We start from the raw sequence: 19,803 nt of genomic DNA on the forward strand, positions 1-19,803 counted from the left end.
TTGGCTTGTGTCATACACTGCTTTGGTAACTAGTGTGTGTTAAATAATAAATAAAATGTTTAGGCTACATGGTTTTATTGTCCACAAGAGGCTATTACGGTAAATTAAAAATAAAAATTCATTTAGATCATGTACATTCTATTTTCATGATGACATTGTTTTGTACATGTCTCTGAAATTGCTGTCCACCCTGTCATTAATGGGGTAACTGACCCTTTTAAGAAACCCCATGATGTTCTAACAATGTATTGTGACCAACATTTTGGCTAGCTTTAATCAAAGCTGAAACAGTGGATGGTTTCCCAATAAAGATTACACATATGTTTTGAAATTTTTATTATACTAAGTGTGTTGATGTTGATGTCAAGCATAGCATGTCCATTCTGTCATAGTTAAACATCAATTGATATAAAAGTCGTTGAGAAATTTGGAAAATATTTGTTAAACAATACACAGTCAACTTTCTACTGTAAATAAATAAAGTTTCACCATTACCTCATTAAATGCTCAGATTCTTCAAAATTGTCCACCCTGTCACCAAGCGCACATAATTTGCTGTTTGTAACATTATCTGCTTACAGTTAATATATATTGGGGGAAAAGTGAGTGAGCTTGACCATGATGCATTTCGAAAAGCATAACATCTATTTAACACAATCAATCTGAAGCTTAATGGAAAATCTCAGATTTTTGTTGGGTGGAGTTGAGATAAATTATCGGTGGCTCGGGCCCAACACTGAACTACCAACTCAGAGAATGACAGGTCCATGAAGTGGCCATAAAAAAAAAATGGGCTTCCCTTAAACCTGCAGATGTTCTGGTAAAGTGACAGATGAGAATGTTATAATACAGATTTTATTTGCATATATTACACACACACACTGAGGAAAGAAACGGCAAGGAGAGAAAGAAGATTTGAGAGGCTTCGGAAACTGACATGCCCAAAAAGGTGCACATTATTTCCACTCCACAACAATGACTAAGAAGTGAGCCACCCATTTCCTGGAGCGCTTGTCCTCATTAGGGTCACGGGTCAGCGAGGGCATGTGCCAGCTAAATTTGGTTAAGATGTGGGGCACACCCTGGACTGGTTCCCAGCCAATTGTAGGGCACAGGATAAATAGCCATTCATACTCACATTAAAGCTTATTGACAATTTAGTATTCAATGAACCTAACAAAAATATCATGTGGAGTTTGCAGTTTTGAAGCTGCTAGCAAGATTTGAATGTTAGAAACAAGAAACATCCCCAGCTCAGCTATGTAACTCCAAGGCAGTTACATTGTGAGCATGACTTGTTCATGATGAAGTCCTGCCAAAAACGAAACGCTATCGGTTTGATGTTGTATATTATGGAATGTACCATCAATTAAACCATTAGCGAGGCGACCAACTTACCTGATGACCCGTTGGGGAGGGTCACGTCAGCACCGGTGGTTGCAGCCTTCCGTCTCTACAATCTCTGATTGGCTAGTTTAATCAGACTGATAAGATAATAAATAATAACTAAACATTTAATTAATGGGATACTATGGGGCCAGAGTAGGATGGTTTTCCAAAAGATCATTTAAATAATATTCTATGACAAAATGTGTGTGTGGTTTTTTTTAACAAACTGTACTATTAATCAAAATCCCCCCCTAAAAAATACCACGTTGAGAGCTGATGTACGATTAAAAACGCACAAATGGCACTTTACCGCCCAGTATCAGCTCAGCTGAACTTGTCAACCGTTTAAGTTTAAGTGAAGTTTTTCATTTCATAATAGTGCAACTGCGAAAGCCATGCTGCGGTGAACATATTAGTTAGGACAACGACAGTATTTACTCAGCGGTAAGGAGCGTTGTGGCAAAATGGCGGACGATAGAGAAAAACACTGCGGCATCCAGCGCTAATAGGCACTGGTAGCTTGGTAGCATGCAGGGGGAAAGGGGTATAAAAAGTTCCAAATAAAACTTGTGTGACTTGTCTTCTGTGCACAGAAAATAAATTTCAAACAAATACACTGTATCCCACAGGGATACAATAATAAAACAAACAACAACAGAAGGAGACATGAGGGGCGATCACACCACATAGATATGTAACCGTGGAGAGACTTAAAAAGTAGAATGAATAATGATAGATGGACAGACACAAAGATACAGTCGATAGCGACTGAAATAATAACAGAAAGAATGTTTTGGTGTCAAGTTAAAGTGAACTTTAGACACACAAAACATGAACACGCACACCATGTCAAAGTCTACCGGAATGCTAGTTGTTAAAGATCCGATCTCAATGTAAGGTAAGATCGTCTTTAATACTGCGCAGGGAACTAATTTCCAACATGGAGTCTCCACACTGCCTGTAACTCAGTAGGTGTTGCTGTTTTGGCTAGCAACTGAGTTCAAATGGGCTAAGCATCTGATTTCGGACAATATTCTCTATGAACTGAGATGATTAGAGTCCATCCATCAATTATCTACACTGTTTGTCCTCATTTGGGTTGATGGTGAGTTGGTGCCTATCCCAGTTGAATTTGGCCAAGAGGCAGGATACATCTTGGAACAACGGTCGCCAATAAATCGCAAGGCACATACAGTGGATACAAAAGTTGACATACCCATGTACAAATGTGATCTAAAAAACAACAAAAAAACAACCAAGATAAATAATTTAATTGTGGCCGATAACCTTTACAACTTGATAGATGTTTAATAATTATTTTGAGAGGGAATGTTAAAATATACAACTAAAATAATGTGGTTTAATAATTGGGATGTGGCTGTGTTCAGAATGAAACCGATCACATTCCAACTCACGCTAAATGGGAGTCAGCACACCTGCCACCATTTAAAGCGGCTCTATTAAATGAATTTCAGATGTTCTAGTAGGCTTTTAATGACATTGTTTTGCTTTCTAGCAGAAGCCTGATGTTTTTCTGTGCATAATTCCCTCCGTCTTATCTTCTGGAATTATGGCCAAAAAAGTTCCGCCTTGGTTTCATCGGACCGTGACAAAATCTCCCAAACATGTCGACAAATGCGTGTAAGATGTCTATTAGAGGATTGGCCACTATTTGTAAGTGTGTGAGCCTTCCTCATCCCTGCTGTCTCGTCTTTATTAAGCGTAGACACACTTACAAGTTGTTGTGATCTTGTGTCTTTTCACACTTGACTCCAATGAGGCCTTCGCACTCCCCGCTCAGCTTCTGAGATATTCCCCCTTTCCCTCTTCTCATTTATTTCCTTTGGAGAGCATCGATTGGCTCCTCTAAGCACTCGGCTCTGGACTAATATTTCACTCCAAGACCCCCCTTTCTCCTACGTGCTTGTTGTCTCACTCTTCATCATTAGTCCCACTCTCAAAATACTTGACTTGGAAAAAGGCTGGGGGGGGGGGGAACATTGATTCAAATAAGCTCTCATTATTGCACATATGCATGCATAGCTGATGACAAATTAGTTCGGAGCTAATAAGTACATGAGAGATTATACAAATGTTAACTCCTGCATGTCGTTGATTTTGTTTTCCGCAAGTGTCTTTGGGAGGGGATATTACAATACAATTATTTATGAGTAACATGACTAATTAGCTTGTAATATTGCTGTCTTGTCTCCTGACAGGAACAGCGATTGCTCAGCTGCCAAGCTCTAACTGTTACGTCATTCAAGATCAAGGGCGTATTTAGTCATTTGGGGGCCCAAGACAAACCCAGTCAGGGGGATCTCCACATCTGTTTACTGCACTGACAAAGTTTTTTTTCACCAGCAACATAAGTTCTTCAACGATAATGTACTTAAGAGCCTTTTCTATGGTTATTGTCTACAGAACAAGTGAATCGTCTCAATGCTTTTACTGAAATTGATAAGAAAATCACCATTTCATATAGTTTATAGTTTTGACCACTTTAATACTCACAATTTCATGATGAAACGCATCACTCGTCACTCTCCCCTTCATCTTAATTGCATCCTCCTCGGCTGATACTGGCAGCAGTGCTACTGCAGCTGGCAAGCGTGTTTGGCTCTTGCATTTGTCAGTTACACAGATTCAGTGTCACCAAGAAAAAAAGTTGAAACCTTTCGTATTTAAAAAATAAATTAATTAATTAAAAAAATCCTCTCACCTCCTCTCTTCACTCTGGTAACTCCTCGTCATTGTCCTCGCAACCGTGACGGCAGCTTTGTATTATTAGTTGCTAAGTCTTCCTGAATCAAGTCTGCACAAAAATAAGATGGAATAGTTTATTGCATGAAAAGAGAAAGGGGAGCAGTCAAAACGATCATGATAGATTGAGGATTTTGATGTGCTTTAAGCACTTGAATCAAGGTTATAACAACTGTCTTAAATCAAGAAAACTAGCAGTTCTTACAAGGTTCGTTCATGGGCCCCTGTAATTGTGGCCCCGTTTGCCTAATGGTAAGGCTGCCCTGTTCAAGTTGACAATGGTACTTCCACTTGTCCAGTAGAACTTAAATGACGTGAAATCGAAATGTAGTGTTGTAGAGACTATACCTAAAATTTGTTTGAGACTCTTTTTACACTTGTAACTGATAAAAATGTATAACTGCCCTGCGGAACACAAATACATTGCATTATCAGCTGATTAATTGACTATGAGGCTAAGGCTACGTGGCTAAAAAGCGATAGCATAAACTAAAACTACTCTTGCAAACGGCGGGACTTCTGCACTGAGACCCACACAAGAAACCCCGTAGAAAAGAATTAATACACCACTATGATCAGGTCCCCCGGACACGATTCCACAAGGTCTAGTTCTACATTCACACCTCTTAAAGCCCCGAGCTGTGCACGTTTCCATCTGCTGATCCCAGCGAGCGTTGTCGAGAAGCCATTTTTAGCTCAACTCCCACGTTGGAATGGAAGCATCACATCCTTCAGTCATGTTTAGGAATGGAATTGAAAGCACGCAGATTTGACAAAAAAAATGTGGCAACCCCTGAAGGTTACCGGTACATACAGTAGAGCGATCCGCTCTAATATTGAGCCCTGAGGTAGGGAAAGCACCCCCCGCCTCAGGGTTAAGCAGCAGATGATGTATGAATTGTGTATGACGAATGAGAGGAAACTTCCAACACATTCCGATGAAATATGGTTAATTTATTCTTTTTGAAATTTCCAATCTTCATTTGTAAAAAAACAAAAAAAGGTTCAATACAAGATTAAACTTACACACATGTACACACTGAGTGTCTAGAACATACAGTATTGCTAACAGGGACCAGTGGGACTTTTTTTTAAAAAGTACATTAATTGGAAAATAAAACATCCTGTTCACACTGATTTTGCACGTGCACCAGAGGATTGAAAACTTTGGAAAGGACGCACCACGCCATAAAAAAGGGTTTATAGGTACTATCTTAAGTTTTAAATCAATTATGAGAAAAGAAATGCAGGGTGGATTTTTAAGAGCTTTTCCACAGGCGTCAAGTGGGCGCATGGGAAGAAAAAACAAAAATTCAAACTTAAATTTCCAGTTGAAGCGTGCGTGTGTGTGTGTGTGTGTGTGTGTGTGTGTGTGTGTGCTCAAACACAGTAGTCGGTGACGCTGTAGTTTTCCTACAGTAAGGACATTTAATCCCCTGACAGTCACGCAACATTGGGCTACTTTTGACTGGATTTGGGTATTTCACACTTGTGCATTTGTATAGTTTGCATATTGCATCATCTAAATTAAAAAAAAAAAAAAAAAAATCTCAGTAGACGACAAATATATTCATTGTCGAGGCGCTCATAGGCTTTTCAATTTAAAAGTGGATTGACCAAATAAGGACGCAGGACAAGGTAAAAGAAATGTGCACCTCGCAGAAGTACATCCTAACAAAAAGAACTTATGTGCAGCCCGGAGGCCATGACATCATCTTTCATGTGTATATATAAAAGCATAAGACCGGTCAAAGAGGTGCACGAAACTCTGGTGTGCTAACGGTAACCACGGTGACCACGCACGGATGGATGTGTGTGTTGTTTTTTTTTTTCCATTGCTGGTTTAAATCACTCAACGAAATGCAAAGTAAAGCTTGCTGCTGCTTGGTCTTCTTTCAAGTTTCACCGTTGGTCATCATGAGAGATCTCAAAGACTAAAGGAAGCCACTGGCAGGTCACATGGTGCTCAGGTATGGACTGCATGCGACTCTACAAAATGGCGCATGTATAAGCTAACATAATCTGCCAAACATAGCATATTTGTTTTGCTCAGTCATACTCTCTCTCTTTCTATTGCCATTTTCGAGCCCATTCCTCCTTCAGGCTTCTCATCGTCTCATCTCTCTCCTCTTCTGTCCGCCCGTCCGTCCTTTGCCATCAGTCTGTCGTTCGCCTGTAGCCACGTTTCCATCAGATGACACATGGGCGGCCAGTGGCTAAGGTTTGATTGTCCTTTTCTTGCCTCCCTCCCTTTTCGAGCGGCCTGGCGCCCGAGTAGCATAAGCGCCTCGCGCTACTACGCCTCCGCCTGGTTGTATTCCATCGCTCCTCCGTTCCGACTGCTGCCGAACGCGGCTGGCACGCTCGCCGTCTCCTCCGCCGCCTCGAAGCTCTTCTCCTCCAGCGGTTTGCCGATCCACGCGCCGTAGCCGTGGTCGCCGAGCGCTTGGAAGAAGCGGTGCTTGGCCAGCTGGAAGGAGCTGGCCGCCAGCTTGGCTTGAGCGTACGAGTGCATGGCGAGGAGGTCGGTGCGGTCGCAGCGCTGGCACAGTGTGCGGAACAGAGAGAACAGGTTGGACTTGGACACTCGGGAAACGGCCAGCTTGTTCCTGTAGGAACCACATTTGGAGCATAGTTGAGGCATGATTTAAAAGACAAATACAAGTTGAAGTTTGCTTTTACTGTTACAGTTGAACTTTAAGGGCTGCCACAAACTGACAGTTTTTACAAATGGCTGACCGTTGGCTACTACTATTGCTGCTATTCAAAATTTGAATAGTCAGTGAATGGCATCCAAAAGTCGTGGCTATAAAAGCCAATCAAAAATATACAACAGATTCTCAAATATCCACACACACACACACACACACACACACGCACACACACACCCCCACACACTCTCTCCTTTATCATCTGTTTCCTCTCTTTGTGGTAATCGACTTCTTCCTTGACAATCTTGCCATGTTTTTCAGGTTCAATAAAAAAATGAATAAAAAATGAAAATAAAAAATGTCCACTACATTCTTTGATCCAACTGACTAATATTTGTTGCAGTAGCTGTGGGGTTTTTTTCCGCAAAAAATTGATTAAATGAAATGTACTTTATTTTTAGCTATTCATTCAAGATTTACTTAATTGATTGTAAATAGTACAATAGAAATATTAGAAAAATAATAATTCTTTACACTTCACAATGTTGAAATTAATTGCTTGGTTTATATTTTATCACTAAAATTAACTACAGGTCAGATTTGGCCCTTGAACTCATAACATCGTGAATTCTCATAAGCATTACAAGAAGTAAACTCCTGTATAATTTATTCATATAAAACGGAAAAAAAAAAAGTTTATGTTTTTAAATTCCATTTCAGTTCCATGGTTATCGTAACTTTTCCATTTTGCCTTATTGGTACTCCTGCAGCAGCCTCACAAAAAATAAATAAATAAATAAATAAAAAATACATGCACAAATTGTGGCATTAATCCTTTCTGATGCTTTTAGAGGTTTTGCGGGATTTGATGACGGTTTTGAGGATGGTTTGACTGACCACTGTTGGTGCATGAATTGTTACAGACTTTAACATTTTCAGGGTGTTCAACTTTAGAGGAACGCTATTAACAAACTTTTACTGTGATTTGGTAACATACCCATCGAGTTTGCCTTTGGTCCCATCCAGAACCTCCACACTCGTGTGGTCCGGAAGGCTCCAGTTCACGCTGGACTCCTTGGTTTTACCCGTGTGACGTGTGGAGTCATACACACTAACTCGGCCCACCTGTGAAGCAACCAGATGGGGAGGGGGAGGAAGAACGCGATGCAACACGTTGTTGCATTGGAACTTGTTAGTATCAAAATGCTCATTCGGTCGAGTAATACGCACATCTGGGATAATTAGTGCAGCCGTTGTCAGAATTCACCTCACACAGTAAGAGTGACTCGCTTGTTTGGCGCTGGCAGAGCAATACACTCGTTTCATTGAAAAAGAAAACGGCCGAAGGGCTTCAGTTAGTGAAAAGAACACCAAGTAATTTATGATGGAGCTCTCACCTCAGGGTGGTTGAGCTGGAAAGGAGGGGGGAGATTTTGGCCGAATGCGTCGCCATCCCTGGCCAGCCTACAGCACACGGCCCGAGTCAGGTGACCGTGGCTGTACAGGTAGCCTGAACGGAAGAAAGGTTATAAAATGAAGAAAGCTTGAGGAAAACAAGTTACGTTTTTTTTCACATGACATAACAAACAAGTTCATTTTCCAGATTTTAAGTATTACAACAAATGTAGAACTGCTCACCAACTTATTGAGAGCTGTTAGTACAATATATTAGAGACAGATATGGTCTGAATAATTGTGGTTCACTAGTCGTACACTGGTGTCTAGAAGAACTATGTTGAAGTGACACATTTGAACTAAGACACAACCTTCAGAGAGGAGCTAAGTTTATCTTGGGTTGTTAGTGGAAGAAGTCATGTAAGAATCTTCTCCATGTGCATACACTGAATCTCTTTTTTCAAGCACGTTTATAAAATATTCTTTCTTTTCTGATGCGATATTGTGATGGACAGCAATCTGTATCGCAAAAATGCAAATCATGTAAGAATAATGCAAAAATTCTGAAAATTAGGCAGTACTGTATATGCAGAAAACAAATGCAAAATCAGGTGGCATCAATACACAACTCTACTTTTAGTAACAATCAAAGGACATTTTGTAAACAGCCAAAGCACATTCATAAACAATTAATGAATTGTCAAAAATATTGATATCTCAAAAACTAGAACCAACTCAAAGAAACAGAAGACATTTTTGGACTCAGCCCAAATTATCCAGAAGCCATTAAATATCCTTGGCACTCAAAATTTATTTTTGTTTTGTTGGCCAGAATTTGTCTATAAATCATAGACAGAGGAAATTAAGAGTGAGAGCATGCATCAAAATGGTTTACCGAGTGTGATTGACTTCAGGTAGATGGGATTCAGAAAGTGGGTGAGCAGCGCCCCCTGTAGGCCCAGCACGTTCCAGCGCAGGATCTTATCACTGCAGCTCATGGTGCGCAGCCTCTCCCCGTGCTGAATGCCATCCCAGGTGGGCACAATAGCGCTGGACTCGACCGGGATGGTTCCCTCACCTTGTGACGACAGCGGCACACACAAACCGACATGCTCACGTGGGTCCAAAGTGTGCACTGAATCTCACCTTTACGTGTTTCCAGGGTCTCACCGTTCTCCACTTTGGTGCGCAGCTTGCCCTGCTTGGCATTCTCAAACAGAGGCTGGTGACACCCGACCTCTTCCCCCGTTTCGCTGCAAGACTTGTCGAACAGAGCGCCATCCCCACATGGGGCCGTGCTTCAAATGACAAAAAAAAAAAAAAAAAAGAGAAAAGACCAGTTAGATATGACATGATATCATTGGTGCATGTGGCAGTAGAAAGGGGGGTGGGGGGAACAAGAGGGAAAGGGAAACATCATCTCACCTAATGTAGAGGTGAAAGGTGATGTCTGATTTGATCTGCAGTTTGTTGTCCTGCGCCACCTCAAATATACTGTTGTCTGCACCTTCAAAGTGCTTCAGCAATTCACTGTACAGAAATCTAAAAGCGGGAGACAGATTTGTAAATAATGCCACAGGAGAGACAGATTTATATTACAAAAATTAAACCATTGAATTTTTTTTTAACCTAACAAAGCCCCTTCTGGAGATGATTTCAGCATGGCCGTCATTCACAGTGTCCCCTTTGAGGCTCAGCTCCTCCCCTTTTACGCAACGATTGCCTGGAATTGACAACAAGAAAACGCAGAGTCAATGTCACAGATCACTGAAATATGCAAGGGATCGATGGTGATTTTCTGGGAAACGTCGCACACACCCGTTCCCAGGCTGACAACAGTTCCCAGGCCTTCTCCCCGCCTCATGACGATGGTGGCCAGAATCTTGCGTCCCAGCAGGCTGTGCTGGATGCGCGTGGTCAGGGCGTTGAAACGCTGGTGGCTCAACATGGCGATCTGGTCGTGCAACGTGCTGCCACTAACAGGAAGCTAGAAAAGAAAAGAGAGTCAGAGAACAATAAGGACATTCTACAATCACTGGAAAACTATTTCTTCTGGCTGTTACTAAGCTATACTGGTAACTACACAGTATAGATGCATAAAAAGTGTTTATGATAGTTGTAGCTTTAGGCCAACTGAGCAATTCTGTTGATTTATTGATGCATCTGCTTGCTTGTTAAACATGTTTATCAATTGTGATGGTTTTGTATTGAATTACGCATGACTCTGCCGTTTAGTACATTGTTGATGGAAAATAAACTGGAAGGTGAAAAAGTACATAGAGAACATAAAGACACCACTGGTCCCTCCTTTATTTCCTCAAATAGTGGCCACAGGACATGATAAACTCAACTATAGTAAGTGTCGGATATTTACTCGAGAGAGGGCCACCGGGTTGGAAAATAAAATACATTGAAATAATTTTCAATAATATGAAGTACCCATTCATCACACATACAGACATACAAGCATTCCGACTTCATGGACGTTCTCCAATGAACCAAACATGCACGATTTTCTGATGTGGGAGTAAATTGGATTACCAGCAGAAAACCCACACAAGCACAGGAGAACATAAAACTACACACTGTTGCCACATATTACATATTTTTATTGTTTTCATACAAAATGATGCTGAATTTGTATTACCGTACCGCTCGGCGCTCTAACCGGAATGACAGTACAATTCAATACATTTCCCATTATCTGGATGTGACTGCAGATGGAGGAGTTCAACAGGTGGGGGCGCCATAGACTAGGTTATTGCATTAGGTGCTGCAATGCTTTGATTTTATGTTTTCCTAGAGGTCCCTGAAGTGCACATGAATGCGATTGGCTGATTCTGTTCTGTTGTTGTTTCGATGTGAAATGCTATTGTTGATTTAGCACGTTGTGTGTTAGATTGGCTGACTTTATTAACATAAAACAAGACAGGTGCATATGTAGAATGTAGTAGAACATTAGATGGTGGAGTCTGGTGGACATTAGCTGACAAACTGCAGCGGCAGTCGGCAGTGAAATGAAGATAAATACTGTTTATTTTCTCTTGTTTCTCTTCTGTTTTAATCAGCAACGTTGTTGCAGTGTTAAAAGGCACTGTTAGGTCCCTAATTATTTTCAGGTCAGTGTTGAAATAACCACTTTTAAGTGGTATTTTCTATTGTATTACTTTAGCAACCGCATCAGACATTAATGACTAAAACTTAAGTTTGCATGGGAAAAAAAATATTACCTCAGCGGGGATCAGCTCCCCAGTGCGGGCTGCCCTCTCCGCCTCGCCAATCAGAACGCGAAGAGCAGCGTCGGCTGCCTCCTGTTTGCCTTGTTTCTTGTTCGAGGCGCAAACTGGCGGGAACCAGCGTCCACCCAGCTTGGCCTGATAGGTGAACCTGAAAGCCAGAAAGGAAATCAGGATTTGCCTTTTTTTCCCCTCCAAAAATATAAACTAAAAGACATTCCCATGACCATTGAGACAGACATGGGAAGCTCACACATACTTAGGCTCGTGCGCTGACCCCGACTGTCCCACCAGGCGGATCTCAGCAGCAAATCCTCTGGCCCTGGCGTACTCCAGAAGCCCCGACACTGCGTTGTTGTTCAGGTGGTTGATGAGATCCCCGACCCCGGCCTCGTGGGCTGCTCGCAACTCGTCGGCTGTCAGAGGCGGCAGAGAGGGGCAAGTCCCGCAGCTATCACTATCGCTGGAGGAGCCCAGTGGTAACTGGGGCTGCAGGGAGAAGGCGAGCAGACCGGGCAAAAACTTTACAGAACAAACATTGAAGACAATAAAACCTCGAGCAATTTGCTCATCTTGACGCTCCTCACCTTGTTGAGCTGTAGCCTACCGTCGGCCATCAATTCTTTGACGGCCTCCTCTGCTGCCAGCTGGCGTGCTGCCTTTTTGCTTGGAGCTGAGGCCTCCGCAAACAGATTCTCTCCAACCTTTACTCTGTACATGAACCTGAGAACAAGCGAGGAAAAAGCGATTGACATTGAGTTTAGTGTTTGAACATTAAACAAATTGTCACACTTCCTTTCCCGGGATGCTATTTGAAATGAGGCTTCTAACTTCCCCTTGGATGATTGACTATGTACTTCAACTATCATATACTGCAAATATATCGTTAAAGAGAGAGGAGCTGGTGGTGCAGTGAAGACAGAAAATAACATGGCTCGTGGCAAATTCAGAAAACACAAGCTTTCTGTGTGTCCCAGTCAGCTGACTGTGAGAAGAATCGACCAAAAGTAGAACTAGAGCTAAAAAGACTGAATTGACACTGGACAGGCAGGACTGTGACAAAACGCCCCTGGAAGGGGAATGTGGGATGAGAAAAAGAAGCATCTGACAAACATGTGAGATGGGGAAACACCACACCTAAAAAGGAAAGACCCAGGGGGGTAGAGAGCAGACACGGAGAATCGGAGGTGTGTGGTACCACTACATAATTCATGGTTTAATAAATCAAGACCCTACTTTTGACCTGTGAGCATCATACTATCCTTTGTTGAAACTTGGTTAATTAAAACAAACAAACCGGGGTTTGGTTCATTTCACCCAGGAAGTCAATATTTAAAGGACAGTTTGAATAGCATTCATTATAAATAACAAAGGCTGTGGTAGTGAAGTAGAAAGTACCTTGGATCATGCGGAGGGCCAACTTGGCCAGTGATGATAAATTCAATGGGATTCCCGCTGCGCTGGCTGTATTCCATCAGAACAGACACGGGATTCTTCCCCCCGGGCAGTGAGCGCGACAGTGGCTGGCGAGGTCCCTCGGGCATCCCCATCACTTCCACGGTACCTGCTCCAAAAACACTCCCTGAGCCCTCAATGGTGCCCTGAAAGCAACAGCCATTCATTATTTCATTGTCATTATTGAAAGCTAAATCTGATCCGACCACGTGACCCCGCAGTCCCAACTTACACCAGAGTTGGAGATCACGTCCATCGTTTGGTTCATACCGGCAGTACTCCCTTCATTCCCGCTACTTGCACCTCCCTGCATCTCTCCGAAGAGAATCAGCAAAGTGGCGGCGGCGGCGTCTTTCTTTGCCACCTTCTTAGCGGAGGCTTCGACAATTGGAAACATTCTTCCATTCAGCATCACCTGCATGCGGAATCTGGCAGACGGAGCGTAGTTAAAGGACAAATGAGGCGGGATAAGCTAAGCAAGCGCCTGCATTAAAAACGATTGCTTTTCCTCTAAGTGCAGCTTGAAGATCAATTAAAAGTTGACAGTATGAGCTTGGGGGACTAACCTGGGGTCATGGGAGGGTCCCGACTGGTCGAGGAGTATGAACTCACAACTCTGGCCTAGATATTGGGCGTATTCCATTAGGCCGCTCACGGGGTTCTTCAGACGAACCTCCTGCAACTTTGCCCAAAGGTTCTGTGCCGGTGGGGCGGCCAGAGACACAGCAACGGTTCCAACGGGGTTCTCCGCCGTCGCTCTCTCCGAGTCCGTCTGTTTGCGAATGGCGTTTAGGTATTCTGGGATATCGTCGGAGGCCCACTGCCCTTCCACCGTCATTTCCTCCTGACTTGTGTTTAAGGGCGGCGGTTGATTCGTGGTAGGGGACAACTATTCCAAAATAAAAAGGGTTATTCAAATTAGGGATTGCTGCGCGTCACACTTTTGGCTCAATTTTACTTAAAAGGAAAGTAAAACATTTGGGGAAACGTTTCATTGTGTCGGTAATCAATCTGATCAGCATTTAGGCGCAATTTCCAAACATCATTCTAGAGTGGACCACAGGAACTTCAAAGAATAGATGGTCCAAAAGTCAAAGAAGTGGGCTTGATTTACATTATCCCCTAAGCAGAAAACTACAATATGATACAAACAAATCAAAGGTAAACATATGAACCTACCACTTCGGTCTTTGGCATCCAATTTTCGTCAAATGGCAGAGGCTCATTTTCTGACATTGGTTCAGGCAGCGAGGCAGGCTTCTCCTCATTTTCGGCACTCACCATCTGCTCACTCTGTGTGGCTTTAAGGGTCCTCATCATCCTCTCTTTGCGATGGGCTGAGAGCTCCCAGGTGGGGGGCTTCGCGTTACGGTTCTTCACGACGTCACCTATCTTCTCCAGGGCGGACAGGGTGGAATTGACCTGCTTGGAAGTCTTCAAGCCCATGTTTTTGGCCAGCACGAGAGCAGATACCGGCGCTAAATCCAGAAGACGCCGCAAGACATGCTCCTTTTGATCTGCCATTGTGAAAATTTGATGTTGTCGACTTTGTCCAGATGAGTGAGAGTCTTCTGAAAGCGAAGACTCTGGAAAAGAGCAGTAAGAATGTCTTTCTGTGTCAGAGTCGGCTTCTTCTATTTCTGCTTTTATTTCTAACTTGACTTCAGTTTTTTGGGGGTTCCCTGAAAGAGATTTTTGAGGTCCCTCGCCCCTCACAGGTTTGACGTATAAAGTCCACTTTGGGGGGGTAAGTCCTTGCTTGGAGACTTTCTGTGAACGCTCCAGTGAGTACAGGGCCTGATTGACTATCTTTTTGGGAAGATGTAATTTTTTGCTCAAGAATTTTGCCGAGACACTTTTGCTGGGTTTTAAAGACCTGTGCACCTGGTCCTGGATTTCTGGAGTGAGAGTGATGACGCTCGGTCTGTTTTGGTAGAGGGACAAGCTCTGAAAACTGTCGCAGAGATCGTTAGCAGGTACGCTCCATTCCCTGCCGGAGCCGTGGTATCTACTTTGCGCCTTGTTTTGATTGAGCTGTCCAGAAAGACTGGGGCCCTGGCTGCAATGACCTCTACCCCAGGGAGGCGTTGGATATCGACTGTAACCTGACTGCTTCTGGTATGAGTAATTATTTAACCTGCCAGGTTTTTGAGGACAGACTTTGAACGTTGGCGCCTCAGTGCTCTGCCCTCTCAGAAACTGGACCTGTAGGTACTGAAAAGAATTGAGGACAGGGTGGGGATTATAACTCTGACTATGTGAGGGTGTGTTATGGGTGGGAGGTTCCTTAGTAGGGCTTGGTATGGGTGGGCCAGAGGGGCTAAGGGGAGACGGCGGCTGCGGGGATGCCACAGGACAGACAGGTCTGTTGTAGTAATTTGGAAATGGCTGCTGGAGCTGCGGGTTGCTTCTTGGGAAGGAAGCGGGTGGGCCAAATCTTTCGGTACGCTCCCTCGCTTGGTGATATGGGGGTGGGTGTCGGTAGTAGTGTTCGTTGTAAGGCCCTCCTCTACCTCTGCTCATAGCGCAGGGGTCGAGAAAGAAGGGGGCCGAATAGGCTGGATGTGCCGTCTATACAAATGTACACCAACCGACTGCAAACTCCGATGGTCAGAGGAGGGTAGCACACGTACACCTGGAAGCCAAAAAACAAAACACCACAGGACAACATTAGAAACAGACAGATGCAATAAGGGGATAGGGAAATACCAGAAGAAGAAGCTATTTCCCGTTAAGACCCTGCTAGTGTCCCTTTAACCTGACATGATCAAATGTCTCGGAATAATGTAATGTAGAATATACAATATCAATACCATATCAGGGGCCATTCTTTTACCAACACAAATTCCTACCCTGTGATCTAAAAACTATATCAGTAGCATGTGGAAAAAGCCGATGGAAATCAACCCCATGGCTGCCAGCCTGCCGTTGTACGTATCTAGAGAATTATAACCTTGTCAGTCAACAAAGACATTGCAAGGTGACATACTGTCTCAGTCACACTGAAACTTAATCCCTGGGTAAAAGGACGGTAATGAATAATTTAGATCTTCTTGTGACTATTCAGTTTTATTTTGAGCCTTACAATGTTTTTGATGGATGTGAATTTAACAGAGTAATGTGAAACTGTTGCAGACAAAAGTCACCCGACAATGAAAGTGGCTCAGAAACTGCGTTCAAAGCGCTTCACAAAGATTTCACATTCACCTACTGATGACGCAGCATCAGAGCAACTGGGGGTTCAGTATCTTGGTCAAGGACACTTTGACATGTTCTCAAGAGCTGAGGACCGAACCCACAACCTCTGCGTTGGGAGGAGACCATCCTACCCCCCTAAGACTTTTAAAAACCGTTTTATATCTCACATATCATATTTTTATGTGTCTATTACGATACATATTGATACTTACAGTAACTATCACCCAGCCTTAGAAGTAGGGCTGCCAAGATTAGGCGACTAATCACGCCGACGTCCACGATCAAAATCGTCGCCAATTAATTTTAATCGTTGACGCGTCGTTTATTTATATATTTGGCACATTATTTTTCTTTCGAGACTGCCACGTCTCGCTCTTCTCCCGCAGGCTGTTTTCCTATCTGCAACGCACATGCGCAGTGGTGGTAGTCCGGCTGATGGAAACAGAAGCATTGTGGGTAAAGTAGTGTAAGCCTTACACTGTATTCGTGTTGGCAACAGAGTCTGAAAGTTACGTCGCATTTCACCAAATATACTCAAAACAATGCAAACCCGCCTTTCATGGCAGCACGATGGGCATGCCCAATCATTTAAAAAAAGGAAGCAAGTTATGGCTTATGCCTATTTCATATCTGACATAGGCACAGTTGTGTCTAGAAGCTAGTTGCAGTTATCATACACACGTTACGGTGTGTTTGATGTAACGCTCCTATTTGGTACGCTAACACGTTGTACCATCTTCTATGGACTAAGCAGCCATTATTCAGTAAACTCTTGGTTGATTAACAACCAAAACTCTGTGTGTTTATGCCCGTGTTGGACATCGAAGCAGGAAGCGCGCGCTTGCTCCTTCTCTCTCTCTCTCACTCGCGAACGCAAAAAACACAAAAACGACATATGTGCCACTCATCGGCATCACACAACAATAAAATCCATAATTAAGTTTGTTGTAATATACTATGTTATAGTGCAAAAAAAAAAGTTGTCCTTTTTTTTGTTACAGGTGCATACCACATTTTGATTGTGTAGATCAATTTAAATTATGCTTAAATTATTTTATAGAGAAATTTAATTATACTTTTAAATTATGCATACTAGTGAAAAGAATAACAAAACCTTTTTGATGAAGTTTAAATTAACACAAAATGAAAAACCAATACAAGTGTTTATTTTAGTTTTCTTTAGCACAGAGCATTTGCCCAATTTACTCCTCTGATTTCACTACGTTCCGTTAAAAAAAAAAAGTCTTGGTGCCCAAGAAGAGCGAAATATGCAAACAAGTACTTCTTTTTGTATTCACGGATAATTTCACTGCATTAGTGCAACTCTGCATAGTATATAGTTTTGGTTCAATTTTAAAACGCACTAAATAATTACAGCTAAAAAGTTTAAGGCCAGTGTATCGCCATCAATTTAAGTCACTCCTTTATTTATAAACATGTCAGGAATGATGGCTTGAATTGCAAAGTTTAATACAAGTTGAATGTATCATCTTGTCTTCATGATTAGTTTGTACATAAAGAATTTAAGCTTTAAGCGAAAATGATAGTTATTATAAGAGCAGCAGCTTGCTGCTGCGATTTAGTCGACTCGCAAAATAATCGTTTGTGGCAGCCCTACTTAGAAGTGAGCCTAATTTTTGTACACGTAAGACTAAAAGCAACGAAACACCAAATATTGAGTCAGGTTTCTTTCAGTCAGCAGATCTGACCTGTCACATAGACGTGAGCAGGCCTGAATGCTGCCATATTAACTCATTCACTGCCAGACATTTTCAGACCCTCTTTTAACCCAATTTTTGAAAAAAAAAGTGATAAAAATATAAATAAGTTGCTGGGATTGAATGGCTGGACTATGAAAAGACAAGTAAATGTGTCAATGGCAGTGGATGAGTTAATGAACACTAACAAAAAAAAACATTCTCTCCACTCACAAGCCTTCACCGCTCAGGGAGATACAAGCCTTAAACAATGATATTGAAACACAAATGCACTTGCAGACAGACAATACAACAATACATACAGGCATATATTCTTTATCGTCTGCAAAAAAAATCCCAACTATTATTGCTGTTTACAGTTGCAATGGTTTTTAGTGTTTCAAAATCCCATCTACATATAGTATGTCTACACATGATCACATACGGTGATCATCGCGTGATCCTCACCTTGTTGGAAGTGGCTGCGATGAGGACTTTATAAACGATGGCTTAAAATGGGTGGCGGTAAAATTGGAAAGTAAAACGCAAATTCCCGCGTGTGTGCTGAAGGTTAAAAAAGATTTATGTACTTCTTCCAGGTAAGGACTGGTTCTCAGATTTTTCCACGGAACAAAAACACGAGTGATGCTCTACGTACGGTACGTTAAAAACACACTGTCTAATCATACAACTGATTTCACCAGCAAAATCCCCGATTATGGTGCCAAAAGACGAGGTAGAAAAACAGCCACGAGACAAATTCAGTTTCGATTTCGCCTTCTACAGAGAAAGTTAACTTTCGTTTGAGTCATGTGACCGGAAGGCAGACTGATACTGTGTGGCTGTTGTAGCATATAAAACAAAACAATTTTAAAAAGCGCTCCAAATTGACTTTGTAGGGGCAGGAATTATGATGCGTTATTGTGGCATTTGGGTAGAATGTGAAAGCCACCACACTGACAGCAAAAAATAGGGACAGCAAAAACATGATGATGATGATGATGACAAAACGAGCGAACGCATGTTGGATTCAGCACTCAAAAGCGCAAACCTCAGCCAATGAAACAAAACGCATTAAATAAACATATTCCTTTATTTTTTAACCTAATTTTACTGACAGCACATAAACACAAATATGCATCACTTTCCTACAGTCCGCAGTGTGTGAACACAAATTTTACGCGAGCGCACATGTAAACTTTGCACGTGTTGCAAAACGTACAGCATTAGGTTAAATAAACCACGTGCACTTGAACGTGGACTCAGTGCACATTTTGAGACATATAAACATATATTGTTAGACAGGGGCGCCAAAAATCATTCAGAAGTGCTAACATTAAAATGCCTTTTTATTGTTGTTATTCTTGGCGATTAGGAGACAAAGAACCAACAACTTCCACGATCTACTCAAACAAAGCATGGCTTTATATTACAATAGGCGTAAAGGGGGAAATGTTCCTGTTTCCTTTTTTTGCGGGCGTCACGCTGAAAGCGAATTAAAAGTGCGAAGCGGCAATAGCGCCTCTTCAAGCTAACAGAGGCTAGCACGTTTAGCAGCCTAGCTCTATTCTGGTGGCGGTCATATACCGCACCGCCACTGCACCATTTCTAATCTACCGCCTGGCACACAGACTATTCATTGGCAGTTTCGTCAACAAATTCTCAAAATATTTAACTAAACAGCGAGGAATTCCACCCCTTACCTCGATCCTCTTTTTTGTCCCCGCTGGCTCAGGGAAAAGGGTATTACGGAGATGGAAACAATCTCGGGCACGATACAGGGAATTGTGACGCAATCATCTCGCGACAAGAATATATTAGGAGGGGTCGTGGGTTGATTACGTCATGAACCAGGTGACCTTGTTTTGGCTGAAAAAATGGAAGTGAATTAGAATAAATGATTTAAATGCATAAATAATAATTAATAATTCGAAGTTCTTTCAAACAAGTACTATGTTTGAATTACGCATAATCGAGACGGACAAACAAAACATGTTTGGAATTACAGTCATGACTAAA

General features: G+C 42.3%; 2 protein-coding genes across 6 annotated transcripts in view; both read right to left on the reverse strand.

Annotated features, from left to right (window-relative positions):
• kcnn3 (potassium intermediate/small conductance calcium-activated channel, subfamily N, member 3) overlaps window positions 1-4,954 on the reverse strand; it is an 84,306-nt gene extending 79,352 nt beyond the window's left edge. For 2 of the 3 annotated variants that reach the window (XM_086038397.1, XM_086038394.1), the window contains exons 1-3: window positions 4,776-4,954; window positions 4,112-4,204; window positions 3,904-4,011 (exon numbers count right to left, since the gene is read on the reverse strand). The gene's annotated coding sequence lies outside the window, so the exon portion shown is untranslated. The remainder of the gene's footprint in view (window positions 1-3,903; window positions 4,012-4,111; window positions 4,205-4,775) is intronic. The other variant, XM_086038396.1, reaches the window with a different exon arrangement.
• A 131-nt stretch (window positions 4,955-5,085) lies between these two features.
• Window positions 5,086-19,589, reverse strand: adar (adenosine deaminase RNA specific). Of its 3 annotated transcripts, none has more exons than XM_086038738.1 (16): window positions 19,488-19,589; window positions 14,069-15,524; window positions 13,456-13,778; window positions 13,122-13,317; window positions 12,833-13,035; window positions 12,022-12,157; window positions 11,694-11,923; window positions 11,429-11,585; window positions 10,017-10,185; window positions 9,828-9,921; window positions 9,624-9,740; window positions 9,369-9,496; window positions 9,094-9,276; window positions 8,201-8,313; window positions 7,801-7,928; window positions 5,086-6,761 (listed from the first exon to the last, which is right to left on the reverse strand). In XM_086038738.1, the coding sequence occupies exons 2-16, from the start codon at window positions 15,410-15,412 to the stop codon at window positions 6,449-6,451; spliced, it is 3,834 nt and encodes a 1,277-aa protein (XP_085894864.1). In that variant the 5' UTR covers window positions 15,413-15,524; window positions 19,488-19,589; the 3' UTR covers window positions 5,086-6,448. The 3 variants fall into 3 exon arrangements, with proteins under 3 accessions (XP_085894864.1, XP_085894862.1, XP_085894863.1); XM_086038736.1 differs by having other exon boundaries at window positions 11,694-11,956; XM_086038737.1 differs by lacking the exon at window positions 19,488-19,589 and adding an exon at window positions 18,253-18,538 and having other exon boundaries at window positions 11,694-11,956.
• Window positions 19,590-19,803: the final 214 nt, after the last annotated feature.

This window comes from Filicampus tigris, chromosome 8 (genome assembly GCF_054856515.1).
Source record: "Filicampus tigris isolate MCC_2025a chromosome 8, RoL_Ftig_1.0, whole genome shotgun sequence".
In the NCBI taxonomy this organism is placed as follows: domain Eukaryota; kingdom Metazoa; phylum Chordata; class Actinopteri; order Syngnathiformes; family Syngnathidae; genus Filicampus; species Filicampus tigris.

Coding starts and splice junctions, on each gene's coding strand:
- adar (XM_086038736.1), bottom strand. CDS start 15,412: ATGAGCAGAGGTAGAGGAGGGCCTTACAACGAACACTACTACCGACAC. Junction 11,586..11,693: donor GGGTCAGCGCACGAGCCTAA/GTATGTGTGAGC, acceptor TCTGGCTTTCAG/GTTCACCTATCAGGCCAAGC. Junction 9,277..9,368: donor GCGCACCAAAGTGGAGAACG/GTGAGACCCTGG, acceptor TGTCGTCACAAG/GTGAGGGAACCATCCCGGTC.